General features: G+C 43.2%; 1 protein-coding gene across 10 annotated transcripts in view; it reads right to left on the bottom strand.

Annotated features, from left to right (window-relative positions):
* The window catches only part of EGFL6 (EGF like domain multiple 6), a 180,069-nt gene that overhangs the window by 35,842 nt on the left and 120,140 nt on the right, over positions 1-24,087 (bottom strand). For 2 of the 10 annotated variants that reach the window (XM_072956108.1, XM_031671157.2), the window contains exon 1: positions 13,903-14,128. The exons of the other annotated variants lie outside the window; for them this stretch is intronic. Coding sequence is in view for 1 of the 2 variants with exons in the window: in XM_031671157.2 (XP_031527017.1) it covers positions 13,903-13,976 (74 nt within the window). In the remaining variant the exon portion in view is untranslated. Of the gene's footprint in view, positions 1-13,902; positions 14,129-24,087 lie in introns of those variants that run through there. 10 annotated transcript variants of the gene reach the window in all.

The following is a 24,087-nucleotide window of genomic DNA, read 5'->3' as shown; positions in this document are numbered from 1 at the left end:
ATAAGTAGGCAGACGGCTGTGCTGGACTTCTAGGGATCAGGAATATGAATGGAGGAACACACTAGGGAACAGGGTAAATGACAAGTTCATTTTGGGATTTGCTATTCTGAGGACTCATCAGACAGACAAGCCAGGGGAGATGTTATATGGGGAGTTGGATATTTAGGCTAGAAGTCCTGAAAGCAGAACCGGATGTGGAAGTCATGTGCAGGTAGCTGGTTATTGAAACTATGAGAATGGATGGAGTATAAGAAGAGAAGGTGGTTTAGGGCAGAGCCCTAAGGAAACTAGCATGTGAAAAATGTGGGCCAACGGAGGAGGGGTATAGCTCAGTAGTAGAGCATGTGCTTAGCATGCACAAAGTCCTGGGTTCAATCCCCAGTACTTCCGTTAAATAAATAATTAAACCTAATCTCCCTCCTCCCAAGTAAAGTTCTCATCACAAGAAAAAAAAAATTCTGTAACTATATATGCGGACAGATCATTTCCCAATGTATACAAATATCAAATCATTATGTTGTACATCTGAAACTAATATAGTGTTATATGTCAAACTGTACCTCACACACACACAAAAACATTACTGACACTGTTAGATGTGAAATCAGAAAGAACCAAACTGAAATTTGTTGAAATATGATTTTTTAAAAACATCTACTTAGAAACTTTGGTGAAAAAGCCCTGGGTCCCCTGTACAGGTGATCAAATCCATTTAACATGTATTGATCAAAGTCAATTACTTTGATTGTGGAATATACTGCCTGGGGTAAACTAACAGGAGAAAGTTACCAGAAGATGAAATTCATATACTGTTTGCACATTACCACAACTCTCCAGAGAAATCCTCTTTCTCAAGTTTTATTGCTTTCATATGCTTGCCTTTAGGTGAAAAGGTGAAACTGAGAAATCTGAGGTGTATTAATTTCTCCCCAGCCATCATTTTTGATGTTGTACAAAGTATCACTTGTAAAGGTCTCCAAAATGTTAATGACTAACACTTGGGCCATCAAGAACTTGTTAATAAAGTAGGACTTCTTATCCACTATATGGAATTCTTTCCCTAGTCACAAATGCATTTTAGTATTACAGCTTTGTTGGAAGGTATCAGAAATTTGTCATTAAATCTAGCCTTATTCTCATTTGTTTAAAAAATGGAAAATAATAGTTAAGAATCAACTTATGATCGAGAACTCTAAAATGGATTCTGATATTTGGGCAACTACACAAATCAGAAAATACCAGTTCAGCCTCCAGCTGCTCTGTGCATATTTTCTAAAGGAGAGCAAGCAGCTTGAAATATTGTAGGAAAAACCATCAGAAAACCATGTGAGTCCAGAAATGACCAACATGCCTTTCAATTGACGGGTGGGCTGTCCATGTATTTACTCAGTTTTGAGAGATAGCTTTAAAGGGATAGCCACAAATGGGATTTTACTGGTTTCATCATCAAACTCTACATCTGATCATGAAAATAAGAAAATAGTTTAAAGGAGGGAAATCACTAGCAGATAGAATGGCTAATAATTACCTGCTGACCTGTAGCTGCCAAAGGAAATTGATTTATTACACCAAGAATCCAGCTCTGCATTCTATGATTGCCATTTTTTTAATTCACATATGCAGCTATTTAAAATTATGGATGAAAAGAAAATTAATTATTAAAAATATTTGTTTAAGTTGACACAGTATTATTGAGGGGAAGAAAGAATCCAGCACAGGCAAGCATGATACTGACAATAACAGGAAGACACACTATCTTACAGAATCTTAAAAAAAAAAAAAAAACCTGCTTAAAAAAAAAAGCTTTAACTTTTAGTTTCTATATAGTTCTTCCATGACACCGCAAGTTAATGTTAGCAAGTGTTTCAGATTACTTTCCCAGCATCCTCTCCTTCTACCTGACTATTGCCCTAATTCCATGCCTAACCACTAACTTTTCCATCACAAATTTAACTATTCTTTTACTTTAATATCTGGTTGTGAGTATTCTGGATAAGGGACATAAACTATTAGGTTAAACTATCTGAAACTACCATTTTGTAAGTTAAAAATGGCCAAATATCTGGGTCTCCTGGGCACAAAGCTACACTATACTTCCCAGCCAGCCAGCCAGTTAGATGGGTCCACATGGCTGGTTTTAGCCTGTTGGACCATCTCCAAGTCTGTGCACAAAGCCTCCAGTGGGATCCTTGACTCCTCTTTCCATCAGCCCACTGAAGAAAGACTGTGGACCTGGAAAAAGATGGTGCTTCAAGATGGATGGGGCCTGGCAGCACGTCAAAGCACACAGCAGTCTCTCAAACATTCCTTGGACTTTTGAGGCAGGTAAAGAAATAAACTCTTACCACTGAGATTTTGAGATGGTATGATGCATAAGTGAGCTGATCAACAGAGTAGTATTTCAAATAATATTTCAAGAACCATTTCTTTTCCTAAAGTCTAGGACACATGGTGTTTTCCTCATGTATGAATCCATTCATACAAATTCTTAGCAAGCTATCAATATGAATTGCACTTAGTTCCATATTCAGTGAAGTGTGTATTTTTTTAATGTACAAAACTGAGGCAGTGCATTCTGTGATATCAACGATGCACAGTAAAGGCATAATATCAATCACCTGAATTTAACAGATGTCTGAGTATAATGAGTTTATACGCATTTGGCTGGACAGACCCAACTCCATGGAACCTGATAAATCTGGGATGATCAATAAAAAGGGGTTTATGAACCCAGAGAGAGAATTCCTGGTCCTGGACTGAAACAACCCCCCCAACATTTTCTGCCACCTTGGGAGGTCTGGCTGGGCTACAAAGCTGCTCTCTCATCTACAATGTTCAGCATACAGAAGCCTCAGAGGACCCAGTCCTGAGGCAGGGGAGGGTCAGTGTAGGTGAGCAGGTCTCTGTGGGGAGGGAGCCCTGAGCTGTGGGAGTCTGGGCTAAATGCTGAGCTGCCCAGAGTTCCTTTAACGCGTTGTACAGCTTGCTGTCTACATTGATCAAATTAATCACAAATCGCTGCCTCCATAGCTGAAATTAATTTAAAAACATTCCAGGGATTGTGTAAGTAGTATAGTATTTCTTCATGGGGTTCCTTATTTTCTGCAAAAATATACTGTGACAGAATTCTTAGCATGCTCGTTTATGGTAAGCTTCCAGGAAACTTTAAGACATTCTCCAAGAACAAACTGAGAAGTTAAAACTTTTCTGCTGATGTTTTAATATATTTAAATATTGCCAAACAAATGAAATATAAATTTTTTCTAAATACGGACAACCAGGTCTAGCCATGAGGTTTTTGGTTTTCATTTTTGTTTTCACCACAGCTCCCAGTGTGACAAGTCTACTGTAACCAACCAGTTAAGATTAATTCTAGGTCTCATTCATCTTTGAGAGTCCAAGTCCAGCAGGCGCCGGGATGCCCCAAAGAATCTCACCTTCCTGGATGTCGAGGCATTTGAGAGCTCAGTCAAAAATGTCTAGGCTACCGAGTGCGTACCAGTGCGAGTTGGTGCAACTTCAGATTTCCCATGCCACGAGCTGGCAAAACTTGGCACTTCCCACTGCTTTCTCTATTTCTCACTTATCTTCCAAGTTCAGGAGTTAGGTGGAAATTGGGAATGGACAGTATCTTAGTTTGGGCTCCCGAGAAGCAGACCGCGAGACAAGGATGTGAGCACACTGGTTTACTTATGAGATGAAGAGAACATTCGTGGGGCAGTGGGGAAGTGAGATGAAGAAGGGGAGGTAGTCAGTCAATTAAGAGTTATCAAAACAGTTACATTTATTAACCAGAACATTCATTCACTCATTCATACTGAGCATGGGGGAAAATAATTTAAAATAGAATTAGAGAAATAGGGAAAGGCTAGATCAAGGAGGGCCCTTTTACACCATTTAAAATAGAATGGATTTTATCCTTAATCCAATGGAAAGTCACTGAAAGGTTTTAAGGAGAGGGCTGACATGATCTGATTTAAATTTTCAGAGGAACACTTGGAGACATGGACTAGCGGGGACACAAGAATCAGCAAAGAGAAACTACTGTGGGGGTTCAGGGGAGAGATGAGGTGATGTGACTGGGTGGGGGCAGGCAGGAGGGAGAGAAGGAGATGGGCTTGAGACATGGTCCAGACTAGGATTTAGTGTCAGACTGCACACAAGTGGGGAGGAAGTGCGAGCTGTCAGGAATGATGCTCAGGTTTTTGACTTGAACCAGTTTGGACACTGTTTGTTTTGGAATAGGGAGGATGGGTGAGATGGGGGCAAGGGAGTTCTAGAAAACTGATCAGGAGTTCACTTTTGGATGTCCTAAGCTCAGTGAGATACCCCAATGGACAGGTCAAGAATGAGGCAGAGAGCCTGGGATTTGAGATTCACGCTCGGAAGTCATCTACATATAGGTGGCACTGAGAGAGCTAGGACTGGAAAGATTACCTGGACAGAGTATAGATAAAGAAAAAAACCAGATCGGGGACTGATCTCTGTAGAAATGAAGGCTGATAGAGAAGACTGAAGAATAATCAATGTGGGGAAGGAAACTCCCACACTGGTTATGTGTGGTGTGTTGGTTTTAAAATACGTCCACAAATTCTTTGATATTCCTCCTTTCAAAAGTTAAGCCTAATTCCCCTCCACTTTGTGGACTATACTTAGTGACTATTTTCTGATGAAGAGATTATGGTGGGAGTTGATGGAGGGTAACTTCTAAGATTAGGACATAGAAGGCAATGCAACTTCCTCCTCGTCCTCTCTTTTTTTGGATTTCTTGCTGTGTAGGAAGTCTGCTGACATCTCATAAGGACACTCAAGCAGCCCTACGGAGAGATGTACAAGGCGAGGCGCTGAGGCCTCCTGCCCAGAGCCACGTGAGCTCACCAACTTGGAAGGAGATCCTCCAGCTGGAGGCAAGCCTTCTGATGACGGCAGCTGTTGCCAACAACTTGACTGCAACCTTCTGAAAAACCCCAAGCCCCATCCAGCTCAACTGCTCCTGAATTCCCGGCTCACAGAAACTGGGCGAGATAATAAACGGTGTTTTAAACCACTAAGCTTTCGAGTATACTGTTGACTGGCAATAGGAAACTGATACTTACAGTGCCCAGAAATCAAGCAAAGGGAATACTTGAAGAGCAAGGTGATGATATTTATAGAGACATTTGCTGCTTTGGTATTTTGATTTTTAATTTTGCACTTGTCTTCCTCAAATCTGAGATACCATGGATTATAATAAGCACACGATTATTACGTACATTATGGAAAAAATGCTGCCAGTTAAAATAAATTATGGCTCGATACCTTAAAGATAATTTTGGGGGGAGGGTAGAGCTCAGTTGTAGAACGCATGCTTAGCATGCACAAGGTCCTGGGTTCAATCCCCAGTACCTCCATCTAAAAAAAAAAAAGATAATTTTGTGCAACTGTGTGATAATTCAGAGCATGAATTGGTCACGATGGGGTTATCCTTAAAGAACGAGCCTGTGCCCTAGCTTTGCTCTCTACTGCTCTCAGAACAAAGTCCAAACTCCTTGAATCAACATGCAGGGCCCCTCACAAAGTAGTTTCAGCCTGGCTTCTTTGATCTTGGCAGTCGCTGGGCTCCTGAGCCCAGATGCTGGCCACTCCACTCCATACTTTGGGCCAATGCCTTCCTTCTGCATTCCTTTTGCGGGTACGTATCTGTCCAGCCAGCCATTCATTTATTCCTATGCAAGATGTACTGCTAATCAAGCACTGGAATACTTGCCTCCTCCTCTGCTTTTATCAGGTGGCCTCACATTCATCCTCTAAGGACAGCTTAAATGTCATCCCATGCCCTCCCCTTTCCCTGATTCTCTCATGCCAACTAAATTTCTCTTATCTGTATTTCATGGAATATTTTATATGTGTGTATATGTAATATGTTTATATATAAACATATATAATTTATAAATATATAATATACCCATATTCATGCTTTTGAGTGTCTATATATATAAAAATACATACATTATTTACATGTCAGTAACATGTGTTTCTCCACCCCCCTCCTTTGGTCATTCATTTAGGCACCAAATTTTTTATTCAGCATCTACTATGTGCCAGGCACTGGGCTACGAGCTGGAACTGTAAGTCTCCCCCTGTACCCCCTTCACCAAAAAAGATATATTTTCCTTGCCCTATAAAGTTGTCTAGTGAGGGCGGCAGATAGATATGTATCTCTGGCATTTAGGAGAACGTTTGGGCATGTCAGTTCAATTAATGCTGCTGAATTGAACTGAGCGAATTTGAACTACTTTTAGAATACTGGTGGATTTTTTTTTCCCCTTAAGACCTTCAGATTTATAACTGGTTAGTTATTGAAACCAATACACTGGGGCCCAGCAAGTTAACTGATGAAACTGGAAATATTACTGATTACTCTGGACAAAGTATGTGATGGAAAGTCCTCTAATTTTCCTTCAGTGATACCATGGCTTTTAAATCTGCCACTTGTTCACTGTGAGAACTAAATCAATCACTTGTTCTTTTGAAACTCAGTTTACTCATCAGTAAGTTGGAGATGCGATATATAATTTGCACATGGCTGATGCTGCAAGTGGTACCCCCATGTCTATTCCCTTCTTTCTAAGTAATAAGATCCCCATTACATAGCCACTTAGAATAAAGAGCACATTTTCCAGCCTTCACTTCAGTGAGGTGCGGCCATGTAACTAAGTTCCGGTTGATGGGATGTAAACAAAAGTGTCATGTGCAACCTCTGGGATGTGGCTATAGCGAGAGAAGGGATATTCTTCTTCACATTTATTGCCTCTTATGGCTGGAATCTGGACATGTTCGCCAGGACTCAAGAAGCTATCTTTGGCCATGATGGGGGAAACTTCTGGTGGAAACATTAAATGGTAGAGCCTGGGAACCTGACTCCATACACCACCATATTAGCTCAACTACCCACTCCTACATGAGAGAGAAACACACGTCTATTTGTTGAAACCGAGGTTATTTGGGTTTTCTATCAGCTGCAGCCAATACTGAAGAGTCAAAAAGGCAATGATGCTACGTTCAGTAGCTGCTGGATTGGTTTCAATAACTAAGCCCGTGGCCCGTATTCTGATAATTCCTGCTTAAAACCCCAAAAGTCAGAGCACTTGGGTGGTCCAGATTTCAGTTTGCATTCAACTAAAAAAATCAAGATCAGGAAAACTTTTGTTCTTTTCTTTTGGGGGTGGGGGTTCATTAGGACTATTTATTTATTATTAGTTTGGTTCTTATTTTTTTTTTTTAAATGTTGGTACTGGGGATTGAATCCAGAACCTCGTGCATGCTGGGCATGTGCTCCACCATTTCAGCTATACGCTCCCCCTGCAAAACTTTTGTTCTTTGGTTCCACGAGGTTTCTATCTTTTCTGAGCTCACCTTACATATGAGTTCGCTAGGGCTACCAGAATCAAGTCCTGCAGACTAGATGGCTAAAACAACAGGAATTCATCTTCTCACAGTTCTGGAGGCTAGAGGTTTGACATCAAGGCAGGATTGGTTTCTTCGGAGGCTTCTCTCCTTGGCTTACAGATGGCCACGCTGTCCCTGTGTCTTCACATGGTCTTGGATTCCAGTCTTTCCTCTGTGGCTGTGTGCATGTGTGTGTCCCCTAACCCCCTCTTCTTATGAGAATACCAGACATACTGGGTTAGGGCCATCCTACTTTGAACTGAACTACATCTGTAAAGACCCTATCTGCAAACACAGTCACATTCTGAAATACTTGGGATTAAGATTTGAACATATGAATTTGGGGAGGGGGGCATAATTCAACACAAAATACCTTAGGATGCCTGTATGTCCTACCCCTACTGTCCCCAAAGGAGTTTGTCACCAGGAGCACAAGTTCCTCAGAGGTATTTTTCTGTCTCACCAGGTCAGCGACAAATGGTGGTACACTGTGGTTAATGGCCAGCCTCATTTCTTGATACCCAAGAGCTTCCCTTGTTGGCAGGAGCTGGCTCTGCCTGTGTGCATGGTACGCGGAACACGTAGAATATTCCTTCTCAGAAGTCGTTGACCAATGACTGATGGGAGTATAGATACTCCAGCTCTCTTTTTTTTTTTTTGAGTTTTTTTTTTTTACATTTTTTATTGATTCATAATCATTTACTCCAGCTCTCTTGCCTCAGGGAGGGGTAACTCTGAGGCCCATGTCCTACTGACTTCCAGAATTCCCTAGCAGAACCAAATCATAGTGGTAACTTATTTTTATAACACATCTTTCCCTTCTCTGTCCCACTTTGCAGCTTCCCTACTAGAACTTTCTGGGGCAACCTTCCAAATAAACCATGCATAATTCAACTGGTCTCAGAGTCTGCTTCTGAGAAAATATAAATCTAGAGAGGAAGGAGTTGGAAGGATGGAACATCAGCAATTTCCTATTTATTCTCATGTATCCCTTGATCACACTGGGCAAGAGTCAAGTTCAACAGGCTCAACAGGCTCAACAGGCTCACTGGTGGTAACATAAGAGAAAGCACTTTGTAAAAATGTAAGCTTGTATGTAGTCTTTTTTTTTTTTTTGGAGAAACAAATTTGAAGCATTGGAATGTCACTGCTCTTAGAGCAGAAGACTAAATCCAATGCAGTTCTTGAGGAATCATCTAATCTCTTCAAGTTACTGCCTCCCATTGTCTGTCAAATAGACACAATACCTATTTCTTAGGATCGATGAGAGAATTGATTGAAATCACACTGAAAAAATGCTGACACATAGGGTCTCAACAAAATTTGATGAATGCCAATGTGATGTATGAAAACTACACAATATACTTATTTTAAGGTTTACATAATCTTGGTTTATGTACATAAATTATATATAAATAGGACTTTAATACCTTCTGAGCCAATGAAACTATTGAAATAAGATTGCTCAGAAAGTATTTCTATGCTGCAAGCAAACACTGCATGGTCATTATTTCCTAGAAACATTCAGCTCTTAAGTTTTCGGTATATTCCCACAAATTCTGGTTTTAAGAATAAATAAATGAATGATATGCCAACCACTGACAAACCACTAAAGTCATGTTTAAAACTAAGATCCAGCCCATATAACCGAGAACAACAGACTCACAGCTCAGACTTCCTGTGGAAGGCTGAATTGTGGCCCCCGGACATGTCAACGTCCTAATCCCTGGAACCTGTAAATGTTACCTTACATGGCAAAAGGGAACTTGCAGATGTGCTCAAATTAAGGATCTTAAAATAGGGAGGTCATCCTGGATTATCTGGGTGGGCCTGGTATAATCACAGCATTCTTAGGTGGACGAAGATGACTTAACTGTCAGAAAAAAGGCAAAGTGACAAAGGAACAAGGGATTGGAGTGATGTGGCCACAAGCCAAGGACTGTTGGACGCCTCTCGGAGTGTAAGAGACAAGGAATGGATTCTCCCACGGAGCCTGCAGAAGGAACAAGCACGGCCAACACTTTAGTATTAGTCCCGTAAGACTCATTTTGGACTTCTGACCTCCAGAACTCTTGAAGAATAACTTTATGTTATTTTAAGTCACTAAGTTTGTGGGAAATTGTTACAATGGCACTTCCTTCGCAGGGCTCTGAGAAGAATCAATTCTCAGCATTGGGTGTGGTTTACAGAAAGCAGGCCTCTCTCCATGAATATGAGAACCCAGACATCCCTTCATCTCTCACGTTACTTCTACTTGAATTCAACAGAGGAAAAAAAAATGTATAACACAAAAGTAAGTAGGGAGTTGTTCCAAACTTCAAACTCAAGAACAGCAAAGTTAATAACATATTTATCTTATGTCCCCAAGGCAAAAAGATGCCAGTCTTAGGACCTGGAACACTGGAGATGGAGTTCAGATCAATAAACGTTCTAGAGCGACATGGCCCAATAGAAATATAATAGCCATATAAGCCATTTTTAATTTTCAAGTAGCCACATTTTAAAAAAACACAAATGAAACAAGTGGAACTAATTTTAGTAATCTATTTTATCAAATGCCATATGTCCACATTATCATTTCAGTATGTATTCAATGTTAAATGATTAGTGAGATATTTTACATACTTTTTTCATAGAAAGTCTTCAAAATCCAATGTGTATTTTACACTTCCAGCTCATCTCAACTTGGACTGGCCACATTTACAGTATTCAAACAGCCACGTGGGGCTAGTGACTGCTGTATGTACTGTACTGGACAAAGCAGGTCTAGAGCATCTAAATAGTCTCATTGCATAAAGGGCAATAAAAAGTATAGGGCTCACAGGCAATAGAAACAAAAGCAAAAATAAACAAATGGGACCTAATTAAACTTATAAGCTTTTGCACAACAAAGGAAACTATAAACAAAACAAAAAGACAACCTATACAACGGGAAAAAATATTTGCAAATGCTGCAACTGACAAGGGCTTAATCTCAAGAATATACAAACAACTTAATAACAACAACAACAACCCAATCCAAAAATGGGCAGAAGACCTAAACAAGCAATTCTCCAAGGAAGACATACAAATGGCCAACAGGCACATGAAAAATGCTCAATATCAAAATGCCTAATATCACTAATCATCAGAGAAATGCAAATCAAAACTTTAATGAGGTATCACCTCACACCAGTCAGAATGGCCAGCATTCAAAAGCCCATAAACGATAAATGCTGGAGAGGGTGTGGAGACAAGGGAACCCTCCTACACTGCTGGTGGGAATGCAGCTCGGTGCAGCTATTATGGAAAACAGTATGGAGATTCCTCAAAAGACTAAAAATAGACTTACTATATGATCCAGCAATCCCACTCCTGATATATCCAGAGGGAACCTTAACTCAAAAAGATACATGCACTCCAATGTTCACAGCAGCACCATTTACAACAGCCAAGACATGGAAATATCCTAAATGTCCATCGACAGATGACTGGATAAAGAAGTTGTGATACAAACACACACACACACACACACACACACACACACACACAGAGGAATACTACTTGGCCATAAAAAAGAATAAAATAATGCCATTTGCTGCAACATGGATGGGCCTGGAGACCATCATATTAAGTAAGCGAAGTAAGCCAGAAAGAGAAAGGAAAATACTGTATGATATCAATTATATGTAGAATCTAAAAAAAAGACTCAAGTGAACTTATTTACAAAACAGACTCACAGACATAGAAAACAAACTTATGGTCACAAGGTGGGGGTGGAGGGGATGGGAAGGGATAAACTGGGAGTTCAAGATTTGCAGATACTAACTACTATACATAAAATAGATAAACAAGTTTCAGGGGAGGGTATAGCTCAGTGGTAGAGCACATGCTTAGCATGCATGAGGTCCTGGGGTCAGTCCCCAGCACCTCCTCTAAGAATAAATAAACTTAATTACCTCTCCCACAAGAAAAATTTTTAAAAATATTTTTAAAAATCAAACAAGTTTCTACTGTATAGCACAGGGAACTATATTCAATATCTTGTAGTAATTTATAATGAAAAAGAATATGAAAACGAATATACGTATGTATATGTTTGACTGAAACATCACACTGTACACCAGAAATTGACACAATGTTGTAAACTGATTATACTTCAATTAAAAAAAAAAGGAAAAAAACATAGGGTTCAGCACAGGGAATAGTTGATATTTTATAGCAACTTTGTATGGTATGATCTATAAAATATTAAATCACTATGTTGTACATCAGAAACTAATATTGTAAGTCAATGATACTTCAATAAAAAATAGTATACAAAAAAAGAAAAAAGGTTTAAGCCAAATTCCGATGCTTATGATCAGAAAATTGCATGCTGCTAAGAATTTATTCATTTGGAGTGTTGTCTACTATGCACTAATCACCATTTAAGAAGCACTGAAATTATGGTGCAGTGTTTCAATTTTAAAAAGTTCAACAACAATGGACACTTGTATTAGAAATCCCTATGTAGCAGTCACTTTTTCCTATAAGTTGTAAAACTTCAGGAAATAACCAGTAGACACATTCTAGTACAATGAGCATTTTGCCTTTTCTGTAAATGTGCCGTCTGTAACTTGGAGGCTGGGGTTGATTGAACGTGGTCCCTGAGCAGTTCTTGAAGAGCTGGGCATTTGATGTTTTCCAGCATGTTGCACAGATAATGAACAAAGCAGCTTGTGAACCTGATACCACGTAAAGAAACCATGCATCACATCTTGGAAACTGTGGAATTGCAGAATCCTGATGCGGATTCTCCATTTTAATGTTCTTTGGTTTATCTGGGGGCTTTTCAGCTTTTAACTTAATTCGGAGGCCCTTTGAAAGTCAGGCTCCTGGAGGTCGGTCTGCTGGTTGCTATAAGAACTGGTGATCTTATCTTCAAATAGCACTTGGTGTTTCTTAAGGGGGCTTTCCAACGATCCAAGAACCTCCTACGTTCAAGGAGATGTGATCAAGAGCAAATTGCATCTCCTTATATTTTAATGATGGAAAGGAAATTGAAACTTACGATCATACATTCTAATAACCTGATTTGAGGTTTATTCTGTTTGAACTTCAAAATCCCTTAATACTGTCGCTGACTCTGATGAAAGATTTGTGTTTTCCTGGTAGGTCAAAGATAGTCAGGCTCACCTTTAAGGAGCCTGTCCCAAACCAAGGCTCTCTCCCAGAACTGTCGACTAAAAATTGGCAATAGCTCATCAGATCTCACTCAGCTGGAGGCAACTGTGCATCCCCGACCCCCACCCCCGCACCCTGGGCAATGTCTCAACACATTTTTAGTTGTCACAACTTGGAGTGGTTGCTACTGGTATCTAGTGGGTAGGAGGCTATGGATGCCGCTAAGGATCCTATAATGTATACGACAGCTCTCCAATCACCTCCCAGAAATAACTGTCCAGCCCAGCCCAAAAGATCAGCAGTGCTTCAGTAGAGAAACCCTGCTCTAGAGGGCACCTTAGAAAGCAAGACATCACAGCCAGAGAACCAGGAAACTTTTCCACTGAGTGCAGTGGGGAAGACCAGGGGCTCCAAGCCAGACTGCTTGGGTCTGATTGCCAGCTTTATCACTCAGTGGCTGTGTCTCCTTGGGCAAGTTACTTGACCTCTCTGTGCCTCATTTTTCTCTTCTACAATACAAGCATGATAATAGCACCTTCCACACACAGCAGTTATCAATGGGTTAATAGCCCTAAAGTGTTTAGGACAGTGCCTGGCCTACAGTGTGTACTATTTTTAAGTGTGTATTTACTAACTGGCTTTGCTGATTGGAAAATTAAGTTGCAGGGCTTAGAAAAGTTTATGGGCAGTAAAGAAATGGCTTCAGATTCTGAATTGCCATGGCAAGAAGAATGAGTCGATTTCATCTGACAATCACGTCCTTTCTTTCCAGCTCATCAACCTTAATCAGGAAGGCATTGTTGAGTTGAGGGGCCCCCTTCACAGCGGTCTCAGTTCAAGCGCGGTGAACACAGTCAACAATTACTTGTGTCATTCTCAGTTTCCTTCCCCAGCAGAACTAGTCACTGACAATCACTTCGCGCTTTGGATACAGTGAAAACCACAGGACAGCATAGGCACAGAACCCACCCACCCACCCACAACCAGACACTCACACGCCCGCGCCAAGAACAGTGGGATGCCTGCAGACCACCAAGCGAGAACACACCAGCGAGTCGGCGCACAGAGCCTCCCTCCTCCGCAACCCGCAAGGCGCAGCCAGGTGGGGCGCAGCTGACGCCAGAGAACCGGTGCAAAGCCCCACCAGAGCCCAAAGGGAAGGCAGGGAAGACCGTGGGCACCCCGGGCCTGGCATCCCCTTTAAATCCCATAGCGCGCACAGATACACATGCCCATACACCCCCGGGGGTGCCTGGAGGAACGGGGGACAAAGAGAAGGGGCCAAAAGGGGGAGCTCAGCCTGGGGCCGATTGCCAGCCAGACACTCACCTGGCTGTGTTCCCTACTCCACCTGCCACCCAGGGAAGCAGTAGCGGGAGCGCCAGGGCCCAAGGCGGCGGCATCTTCGCTTGGGGCCTCCCTCCGCCTCCCGCTCCTCCTGCGCCCCCTCGGGAGGGTGCGGGCGCGGAACCTGGGGCGCAGAGGGGCCGCCTCCTCCGCTGTCCTCGGCAGCGCGGGGCCTCGGCTCTGCCCAGGCTTGGTCCTCGCAGGCAGGGAGGCGATGCCGGGCACTGCGGTGGGGGCGCCCCGGGGAGGCGCGCCGTGGTTCCTCTACGGGGGAAGCGGGCCGGGTGCGCGAGGGAGGGCGGGGCGGGCCGTGCACATCTGGCTGGGACCCGCCTCCGGCACCACCCGCGCATCCTCCGCGCTCGCTGTTTGCCGAGAAACTTCCCCCCAGACTCACTTCCCTTCGCTCTGGTCAGAGTCACCCCGCCTCGCCATCAATGTCAGACATGGGGCAGGTAGCGGAGATTCCTGCGCTGCAGGTTTTTACAATTTAGTTGGGAAGACAAAGCAGGAAACAAGGATGCTGGTTCAGAATGACACTTCTAATTTATTTGGGTCTAAGTTTTCATACGCTGCCGAGTTTTCTTCCACAAACTGCAGTGGGCTACATGCTAACACGGGAGCACCTGATGATACTGTAGTATAGTAACCAGCGCAGAAATGAATGGCAGACACAAGAGTGCTATAAGACTCAGAGAATTCATCTAAGTTATTTAGATGTTCTTTGTTCTGACAACTTATAATAGAATGAATGACTGGTCCTTCCTTCACCTTCTCCCTGCACTCACACCCTGTGGCTTCATGGTGGGCAGAGCCTACCGCCCCACACTTTGGCTTTGGACTTCGCTGTGTGACTTGCTTTAACTAATGGCATAAGGACCACTTCCAAGCCTAAGCTGTAAGACACCTGACATCCATCATGACCATGAGAAGACCATGCCCCAACTAGCCTGCTGGCTCAAGGAGAACGAGGAAAAGGTAGAAAGGAGCTAGCTGGTCAATTTGCAGACCCTCAAGCAAGCCTAGTATCTATAAGCCCACCCACAGATACATGAATGAACTCAACCAAGGTCAGCAATGCCAGCCAAGCTACCAAGGCTTATTGTGATCATCTGTTACACAGCAATAGCTCTCTGACACACTCATGACCTGGTGTTTGATATAAAAGGAAGAATACAGAGAAAGAGGAGGTTGTCTTGATTATAAGCTTGATTCATGGTTATATAATGGGCATATGCCTTAATTCTAGCCAATGAAATATGAGAAGTGGGGATGGGGCAGACTCTTGCTGCAGATCATGTCTGTCCTAATTGGTGTAAGCAATGCTACACTGGATCTTCTGTTTAATGGATGAAGACATCCTAACAGATTCAGTATCCTTGGTTAGTAACTAGTTAAGCCATGGATTGTTCATAGCTAATAGTGACAGGCATTATCCTTAACACTTTACACACATCTTACTGAAACTGATCAGTTCCCCCATGTTTGAGGTGTCCAGAAACGGAGAGGCAGAGATGTTAAATGACTTGCTCAAGGTCACACAGCTAACAAGTGTAGAACTGGGATTGGAAACCAGGGCCCATCTCCTCCTGGGCCCTGACAGTTATAGAGATCCCTTTTTTCATCTTTTTATTTCTTAGTAACTTCAGATGTCAAATGAGTCTCATGAATAAGGTAAAAAGATGATCTCTCCTAGGCCATTACCAAAACCTGTTGAACTTTTCATAACTAGTTCTACTAACTGAAAAATTTTTAATTGAAAGGAAAGAATATAAAGGTATGAGCTGTATACCTATAAATATCTTAAAGCAAATGCAAGATTAAATTCATCTTGCTGTAGGTCTTCCCACAAGCAGACCCTGGGGCAAGGATTTGAGTGGAAGGAGTTTGTTCTGGAGGTGCACTGAACACTGGTAAGGGACTGAGAGAGTGGATCCTGAAGGAAGGAAAACACGAGCAGGCATGTATCAACTAGAACATCCGGCCTCAGAGCCAGCCTAGATTGTGTATGTCCAGGTGATCTCACCCAACGGGCAAGGGAGCTGGGGTACTCAGACACCATTTCATTCAGTCATTGCTGAAGCTTTTACCAGGGTCCTGATTCTAGGACTTCTGCGAGCTGAGCTGAGGGCAGAGTTGGGAGCTGACAGCCAAAGAAAGCCCTTAGCCCTACAGATGCCAACTGTTGAAGTCCTACTGGAATGGTAATGTGGAGGGTGGGAGGGGTGGAGTATGGGCAGGGTACCACATTGGCTGCTACCTTAAGTCTAGAAGTTGAATTGAAGTGAAAATTATGTTTTTACCTTTGCCAATTCTCCCTAAACATTCAGATCCAAATCACTCCCTCCTCCAAATACACCATTATTCCAGATAGTCTTACTACAACATGACTAGCCTAAAATGCAGGGGCCATCCCACCTGCTTAACCTTGCATATAACATTTACCTGTCACTTTCTAGCTTGCATTTTAGCATTTTGATGTTGTTTCTGCTTTTTGTTTTTCAGGGCTGACTTCTCTTCTGTAGAATTAAAGGCAGTGATGAACATTACAACAGGAGACTTCCAGAGGAAGTCAAATACTCCTCAGCCAATGCACCTATTTCCTGGGGAGAACTATCAACAAAGGCCCTGTCAGGTAGCATGAGGACCAGGACCAGACAAGGAACCTGGAAATGTGTTGCCAGGCGAGAAGATGTTGAATACACATTGCCACGTAAAGGCAGGTGTTTTTAATATCCACACTGACGTTGCTGACTTTGAAGAGAACTGCTCTTTAGCAGGCTGTACTCCATTCTACAAAGCAAAAACAATCTTTGATCAGAATCTCCTAAAATTATCTACACCTTTTACAGGAAGACTTTTTCCCCCCAATCTATTTCCATTTAGCCCCCTGCGTGGAACAGGTGTGATGGGATACTGTTGTGCTTTCTGAATATACACGCATAACACACACATAAAACTTCTAACACTTACAGTGTGTTCTGGCACTGAGATCCACAAGTTCTACTGAAACATCAGCACCAGAAGCAAAGCTCTGTTGGATGAAAGGGCAGGGTGGAAGAGTGTCTAGGCCAGAGTTGTCCAACTTCGACGTCAATACAAATTCCCCGGGGGTCTTGTTAAAACGCAGATTCTGACTGGGTAGATCTGGAATGAGGCCTGAGTTTTGATGACTAAGAAGAACCCAGTAATGTCCATGCAGTTTGTCTGAGACCCACTTAGGGTAGTGAGGGTCTAGAGGTCACCTGGTCCAGTAGTTCTCAAGTTCAGCTGCCCCTTAGAATCATCTGGGAAGCTTTGAAACTACTGCTGCCTGGGTCCCACCTCAAGCGATTCTACTGTCTGGACTATGGCTTGGGCCTGGGGACGTTTGGAAACTCCTTGGGTGGTTCTAATGGAGAACTAAGATTGAGCACCACTGATCTGGGATCAAGCCTGACATTTACAGATGCAAAAACTCAGCTCCAGTGTATAAAGTGCCTTGCCCGAGGCCACACACAGGACGAGTTCATGTCCCTGTGTTCCCATCACATAGTCCTCCCCACTCAACTTCATGACATTTTCTCCATCACCATTCCTATGGAAGAAGAAAATGGTATCGCAATCTTCTAACGTCATTTGTAGCCCAGCAACATGTTCCAGAAATGGACATCTTTTCCTGGTCTGTCTCTTTCTATTTCTTCTTGTTCCATGAAAGGAGGCAGTGAAGAAGTGTAAGACTCCATGCTTTCCTGTATCCTGTGCCTGTCAAGGACCCTGTTCTTAGAACTTCATGGTAGGAAAAAAAAATTCCATACACTTTCAGTCTTCCTTCCTTTTCTCCCCCTCACCTCAACCCTCTATCCTTCCCTTTCTATTCCTACCCTCTTTCCTTGCTCAGATATTTATCTGGAACCTACAAAATGCCAGGCCCGGGGCTACGTACCGGGGACCGCTTGGTGGAAACGTGTACACCAGACAGTCCCTGGTCCCTTTTTCTCCCTGGAGACTTGGGCTGGACAACCAACATGTGGTTCTTGGGATATCTGGACTTTAATAAATACGATTCTCACCTCTCAGGGAGCAGGAAAAAACCAAAGTGAGATTAAAAGAGAAAAAAATGACACCTTGCTTCATTTTCCCCTCAAATTTTGCCAGCTCTTACAACTCCCCAAATGATAATTGAGGAAGAAGAAGAAGTTGCTATTTGTGCAGTGATTATTACACACTAAACATCTTAGAGAGAGGAATTGTTGACTCTTAACCACACTTGTATAAGGTAGTTATTACTACACCATTTTACAGAGGAATGTAAGGTTTAGAGCAAGTGAGTATTTGTCTAAGATCACCTATTAATGTAATGAAAAGAATACGAATTTTGAAGTCAGATCTCACTGGGGGTTAATTTTGCCATCAGATTTTATTCTTCATGGTATGAAGTGGTCGGGGGTGGGTGGGGGATCAGTTCATCACCAGGAATAGTGAATTTTTATGTGTAGGGGAGGGAAATATGTTTTTAAGGGAGTCTATGACCCTTTAAATGTCATTACCATATAGGAAAATCCCCCTGCCCATGAATGAAATCTCATTGTCTAAACGTTAGCTCCCTCAGTTTCACCAAATTGCCAAGTTTCCAACTTAAGGCACTCAATCATCAGGGGCTTTTCTGTCTTTATTGGGGGAACGCAGAGCTTGAGTCCATCCTGTGGACTTCCTTCCTGACCCACGTGTAAATATTCTTCGCTATTTTCCTGTTCACAATTGAATGCAATAATAACTTGGCATATACCTGTCAGGCTTGTATTTATTTTTTCCTACATGAACCCTGCATAATGATTTGTGAGAACTAAATCCAGGAAACTACTTTGAAGGCCTGTCTAAACTGACAGGCTCTTACTCAGTCACCCCAACTTGATTTGGGAAAGTTTGGTTGAGAAATGTTCTGTGGACTGTAAAATTCGAACTACATTTGTGTCCTTTTTAAAAATATAAAAATAGCAAAACTTGTTAAAACAAAATTTTTTTCTTTTTTTACTTTACATAATCTCTCTCCTTATTTTTGAAAAGTTCTCATATATGGCTTACAGATTTATTCATTGCTTTAACAAACATTTAATGTATCCTTGTCAATTGTGTCCTGGACACCGTGTTTGGGTGAGATATAAAGATGACTAAGATGTAACCCTTGTCCTAGGTAACAGAAATGTAAATGTGTCATTAGAATCAATGGCATGTGTTAACAGAAGTACTTTAGGATCCTGTGGAAATAAGAAAGGAAGAAGACAAATTCTTTGTGTTCTGTACATATATTTGTCTTTGTTTTATCCTTTCATGCATTGTTTTATCAAATGATTCTGAGATGGGAAGATGTCTAGAAAACAGAAAATCTTGAAAGTTGTAGTCACTTAGATAATAACTTGCCCCCAACTACATCGAATCATCCTGACTCACCAGAGTTTTGCTCTTCTTGACTGAGGCAGTATTTAGTGAAAAGAGCTCAGGACTGAGAATTAGGAGAATCAGGATTTAGTTCCAGGTTCTACCACCTCATGTTCTCAACTAGGCAAGCCCGTCCACCTCTTTAGGTCTCACTTTCTACATTTATATTGTGCTTGCAAAGGATTATGGATCCTTAAGTGTCTTTCTCCAAAGTTCCATGATTCTAGCATTTTCCTTGGCAGGAGGGTGGGGGAAAAAATCAACTATGTCCCCAAAGATGGTATTCGAAATGGCAAAGTTGGGTTAACTTCAGCAAAGGAATCTTGGTCTGATGAATAAATGGATGGATAAATGAGTGAATGAATTTTTTCCTCCATTGTGGTTAAGATTCGTCCTGCTTTGCTTCTGGCTTTTAATCCACATTCTGTGAGACCTTTTACACATATACATTAACTGACTGAGCACCCACTTGGTGCCAGGCACAATGCCCGGGGTTAGTGAGATCAGCTGCAGGACATCTAGTGTTAACTGACATTAGTGTCCCCAGTCATTATGCCTACCTAAAACCCATTTCCGAAATACCCGCATGAAGGTGGTGCTGTCCTGTTGGGAACCACTGGCCTAGCATGATGGGGAGCTTCATGAGCCTGGCCAAAGGGTTTGGACTTCATCCTATGGGCCCTGGGAGCCACTGAGGGCCTTTAAACAGGGAGAACAGGGAGTAACATGAATCACAATCATCTGTGTGTTTAAGAGTGCTGAGACTTCTGCTGAAGACCAGCATCAGGGGCTCGGGGGCCGCTGTGGCAGCCCCGGCCACAGATGACATGGGTCTGCACTAAGGAGGTTACAGCAGTGACGGAGAGGGGACGTAACAAGGGGAGAGAACAGGGAATAATTAAAAGCTTGGATGTTAGAGCCAGACAGCTTTGTGATCTTGGATTGTGGGCAAGTTATTTAGCCCCTTTGTGCCTCAGTTTCCTCATCTTTAAAATAGGGAGTAATAATGTCTAGCTCAGAGACTTATTTTAGCCATTCAAATAAAAGCTTCATGAAAGCTTGGACTGTCTCTCTGCCTACCCTGGTATCCATAATGTCTGGTAAAGTGTCTTGTGTACACAGTATGTGCTCAATCAGTGAGTGAATGGATGGCTGGATGAGTGAATGAGTATTCATGGAATGAATGAGACCAAAAAATGTCAATCACATGGTAAAACATGGCCATTATTGTTATATATATAGTTTATTACTGATGAGATGTGTGTGTTTTAGGTGAGACGGGTAGGGGCCACGAAGAGGAGGGAGAATTCCACAGTGAAACAGCCCCTGTGCCTTACGTGACCCTCACATAGGTCAATGCCATTTCCCAGTGAATGTTAAGGTCTCGCTTTATTAGTAGTTCTCATCTCCTACTCACATTTCTGTACTTCCCAAGACTCGTACCTTCCTGAGTGTGTTGTAACCCCAAGCTAACGATCTAGAGGGCGCCCCTAGTCCTTGCACTTTTGTTCCCCAGGTGCCATTTCTGTCCGTATATGCTCTACTGGTTTGGATCAGGCTTGTAAACTACATGTAGCAGAGCCTGGCTAGATGCACATCAAAAGATTGTTTCCCTCCTGGTAACGAGCTAGGCTCTACCCCCTAGACCTCTGGCATCCAAACAGGTTTGGACCAATGGCATGGGACAAAACTGAAGAACACGATCTCCAGGCCTGGTCTCCAAACACCCCAACCGACCCTCTACCCGGGCTCGTCTTTTGTAGACTGCCTGGATAAAGATCCTGAGGCGGACTCTGGGAAGACCGTCAGGGATAACAAAGCCACAAGCAAGACGGAAGGAAATGAGGTCTCCATGTCACCCGTTGGAGGAAAGCTACATAATTCACTGGACTCCTAAATTAATAAGACAGAAGGTTTTTATTGTGCTAAGCCACTAAAATTGTGGAGTAACTTGTTACTGTTATCAGTCCACACTGACTCATACCTAAGAGAATCTGCTTCTGATTATCTTAAGCAGAAAACAAATTGATGGGAAGCATATTGGGGAGCTAACAGAAATTACAGGAAGGCGGAAGTGCTAGCTGGGAAAACAGGCCGAAATCAAGGCAGTGTAGGAAGCAAGAAACACCCAAAGGCAAGGCACAGGAGAGACCAGTCAATCGGTGCTGCGGCTGCTACTGGATCTGCCACTGCTTCACTGGAGCCACTGACGCGACATTGGCCACTGGGAGTGTCATAAATTCTAACCTGTTTCAATTTCAAGTCCTGCCGGGAGGGTGCCTCCAACTGGGTAAGCTTAGGAGGGCGGGGTCCAAGTTCTAGCTGCCAACTGGTAGGGAGAGTGAGTTTTTGGCCATTCTGTTTGCCTAGACCTAGTTTCTGAGTCTTAGCACTACTGACGTTTGGGGATAGATAATTCTGTTGCGGGGGCTTGTCCTGTGCATTGAAGGATATTTAGCAGCATCACTCGCCTCTATGCACTAGATGCCAGTAGCATCCCCTCCCTCCAGCTGTGACAACCAAAAATGTCACCAGACACTGCCAAATGTCCCCTTACAGGGGGTGGGGGTCGGGTGTCAAAACTGCCCTGGTTCAGAACCGCTGCCACAGAGGAAAGCTTCCTATCAAGATTCCCAAACAGAAGAGGCAGCTGGGCATCTCCCTGGTGGCGTCAGGAGAATCTTCTGAACTGGCCTTGTAGCAGGCACCGTCAGAGCCCACCCACATGCTCCTGGCATTTCTGCATCCAGGCACACCAGCCCAACTTCAACTGCCCACATGACAGCCGCAAACCAGAAGTGCCCAGGAATTAACTGCCCCCCGGAGCAGGCAATGACTGCTGAGAGCTGATAAATACACGTCAGCCTCCTCCTGCCTGGAGTGGGGTGACACTGGCTGCTGGATTCCCCCACCGATTAAGCTCTAGTCACCCAGCCACAGTGGAACTCCCTTAATACACACCCATTTTATGGCTTCCTTCCCTACTTGATCTCACCTACCCTCTTGCTTACCACTGTTTTCCAGAATCACCTGCAAATAAATTATTTTCATTCATATTCATGTCTCAGGGTCTGCTCCTGGGAGACAGACGTGTTCTCAGGGCAGGAGGTGGGTGATGGCACCGCAAGCGCCAGCTCTTAGAAATTCTCTGGACCTCATAGCCTCTTGTCTAGTATGGGCTGCCTCTCTCTCCTGTGCTGTCATGATGTGCATATTTATACCTTTTCGTATTACTCTTTTGCTGCTTTCAAATACTTTCCCTGACTCACTGGCAGCCCAAGCACCGCTGTCCTCTTTGAGTACAGAACGATGCCCCTACCACTCCTTGGGAGTCACAGGTAGACACATTTTGGAGTGCATCGCCAGCTCATAACCTACCCCACCCACCCCACCTGCCTTTTTAACTAGTTCCTACCATCCTACTAAAGGGGTGGGCTTAGGTACTCAAGTGTGATCGTGTGACTCACCTGTCCTTGGCCACAGCAGATTAGACCAGGGTGAATACAGAGGCCATGTTGCTCCTCTCCAGGAACATGGAACTGGGACACTAAGGTCTATAATCAGTCAGTGCTGGGGGCTGGAGAGTTGTGGTGGGACAAGTGAAAGGCAAGCCAAGCTGAGGTTAAGGCAGGGGACTGACGGGGAGCGGGAGGTGCAAGGCTAATGAGTAAGAAGGGAACAAAAGCTCAGGGACCGGGTGGCCCCAGAGGGATCTGCATCTGTATCTATCTACCTACCCACCAACCTACCTACCAACTTACCTACACAGCTATCTACATATCTAAGCACATACACATAACCCTCTCACTCTCACTGTCTGCAACTGTACCTGCATCCCCACCTGTCTGTATCTGCACATGCCTACACATCTATCACTCTTTCTCTGTCTGTGTATAATGATCTCTGTATCTACAACTATCTCTATTTCTATAACTCTATGTATCTGTAAAAATATATTTCTCTCTCGCTATATCACTATCACTCTCTCTCTGTCTCAAGTTAGTTTTATGATCCTTCTGTTCCATTAAGGCCTGGATCTACTTGCTGCCTTCCATCCTATGAGGGTCCCTGGTCCTCTCTAACAAACCTTCTTTGAACCTGAGCTAGTTTGAATGAGTTTCTGTTTCCTGCAGCCAGGAGTCCGAACACTCCTCCATTTCACTTGCTACTTTTTTGCACAATCTGACCAGCCTGCACTGACCATTTCAAGGAAAGGAAGGAAGAGGTCCATTTGCATCAGAGAATCTTAAGATGCTCGAGATCACGTGGTCCAGGCGTCTTATTTTACAGACAACAAAACAGGTGCGGAGAGATCCCAGCTCCAGCCTAGGGTTGGCCACAGATGTTAGAGGTAGTAAGATACGGAAATGAGGACAGAATGAGGGTGCCTGAGCTGTGTTCTTTCCTGCCACCCCACTTTATGCTCATCAGGAAAATGAAATGTACTTGAGAATCAAAAGACGCAGTTTCATTAAACTTTTAAAATTAATTGTAGCTGATGCTATCAGGGTCTCACCCGTATCTTTTTGGCATTCTCCACTAATCGCCAAAGGCTGCTTACCGTGAATACCTGCAACTTTGAGGGGTTCTTGGTCCCTGATGGCAGCCCTAAACCAGTGATGGATAAGGATTTGGTGATTAAACACCCCAGACACCTCACCCCTTGGTTGGGAGAACGCTGAGGCATATTCTACATGGTGTCCCAGCGATGCCCAGAGTGGAGACCGGCTTGATAACTTACTCTTTCTT

This window comes from Vicugna pacos, chromosome X, assembly GCF_048564905.1.
Source record: "Vicugna pacos chromosome X, VicPac4, whole genome shotgun sequence".
Classification (NCBI taxonomy): Eukaryota; Metazoa; Chordata; class Mammalia; order Artiodactyla; family Camelidae; genus Vicugna; species Vicugna pacos.
Note: the sequence above shows the minus strand (reverse complement) of the source record. Positions and strands in the feature narration are given on the sequence as shown.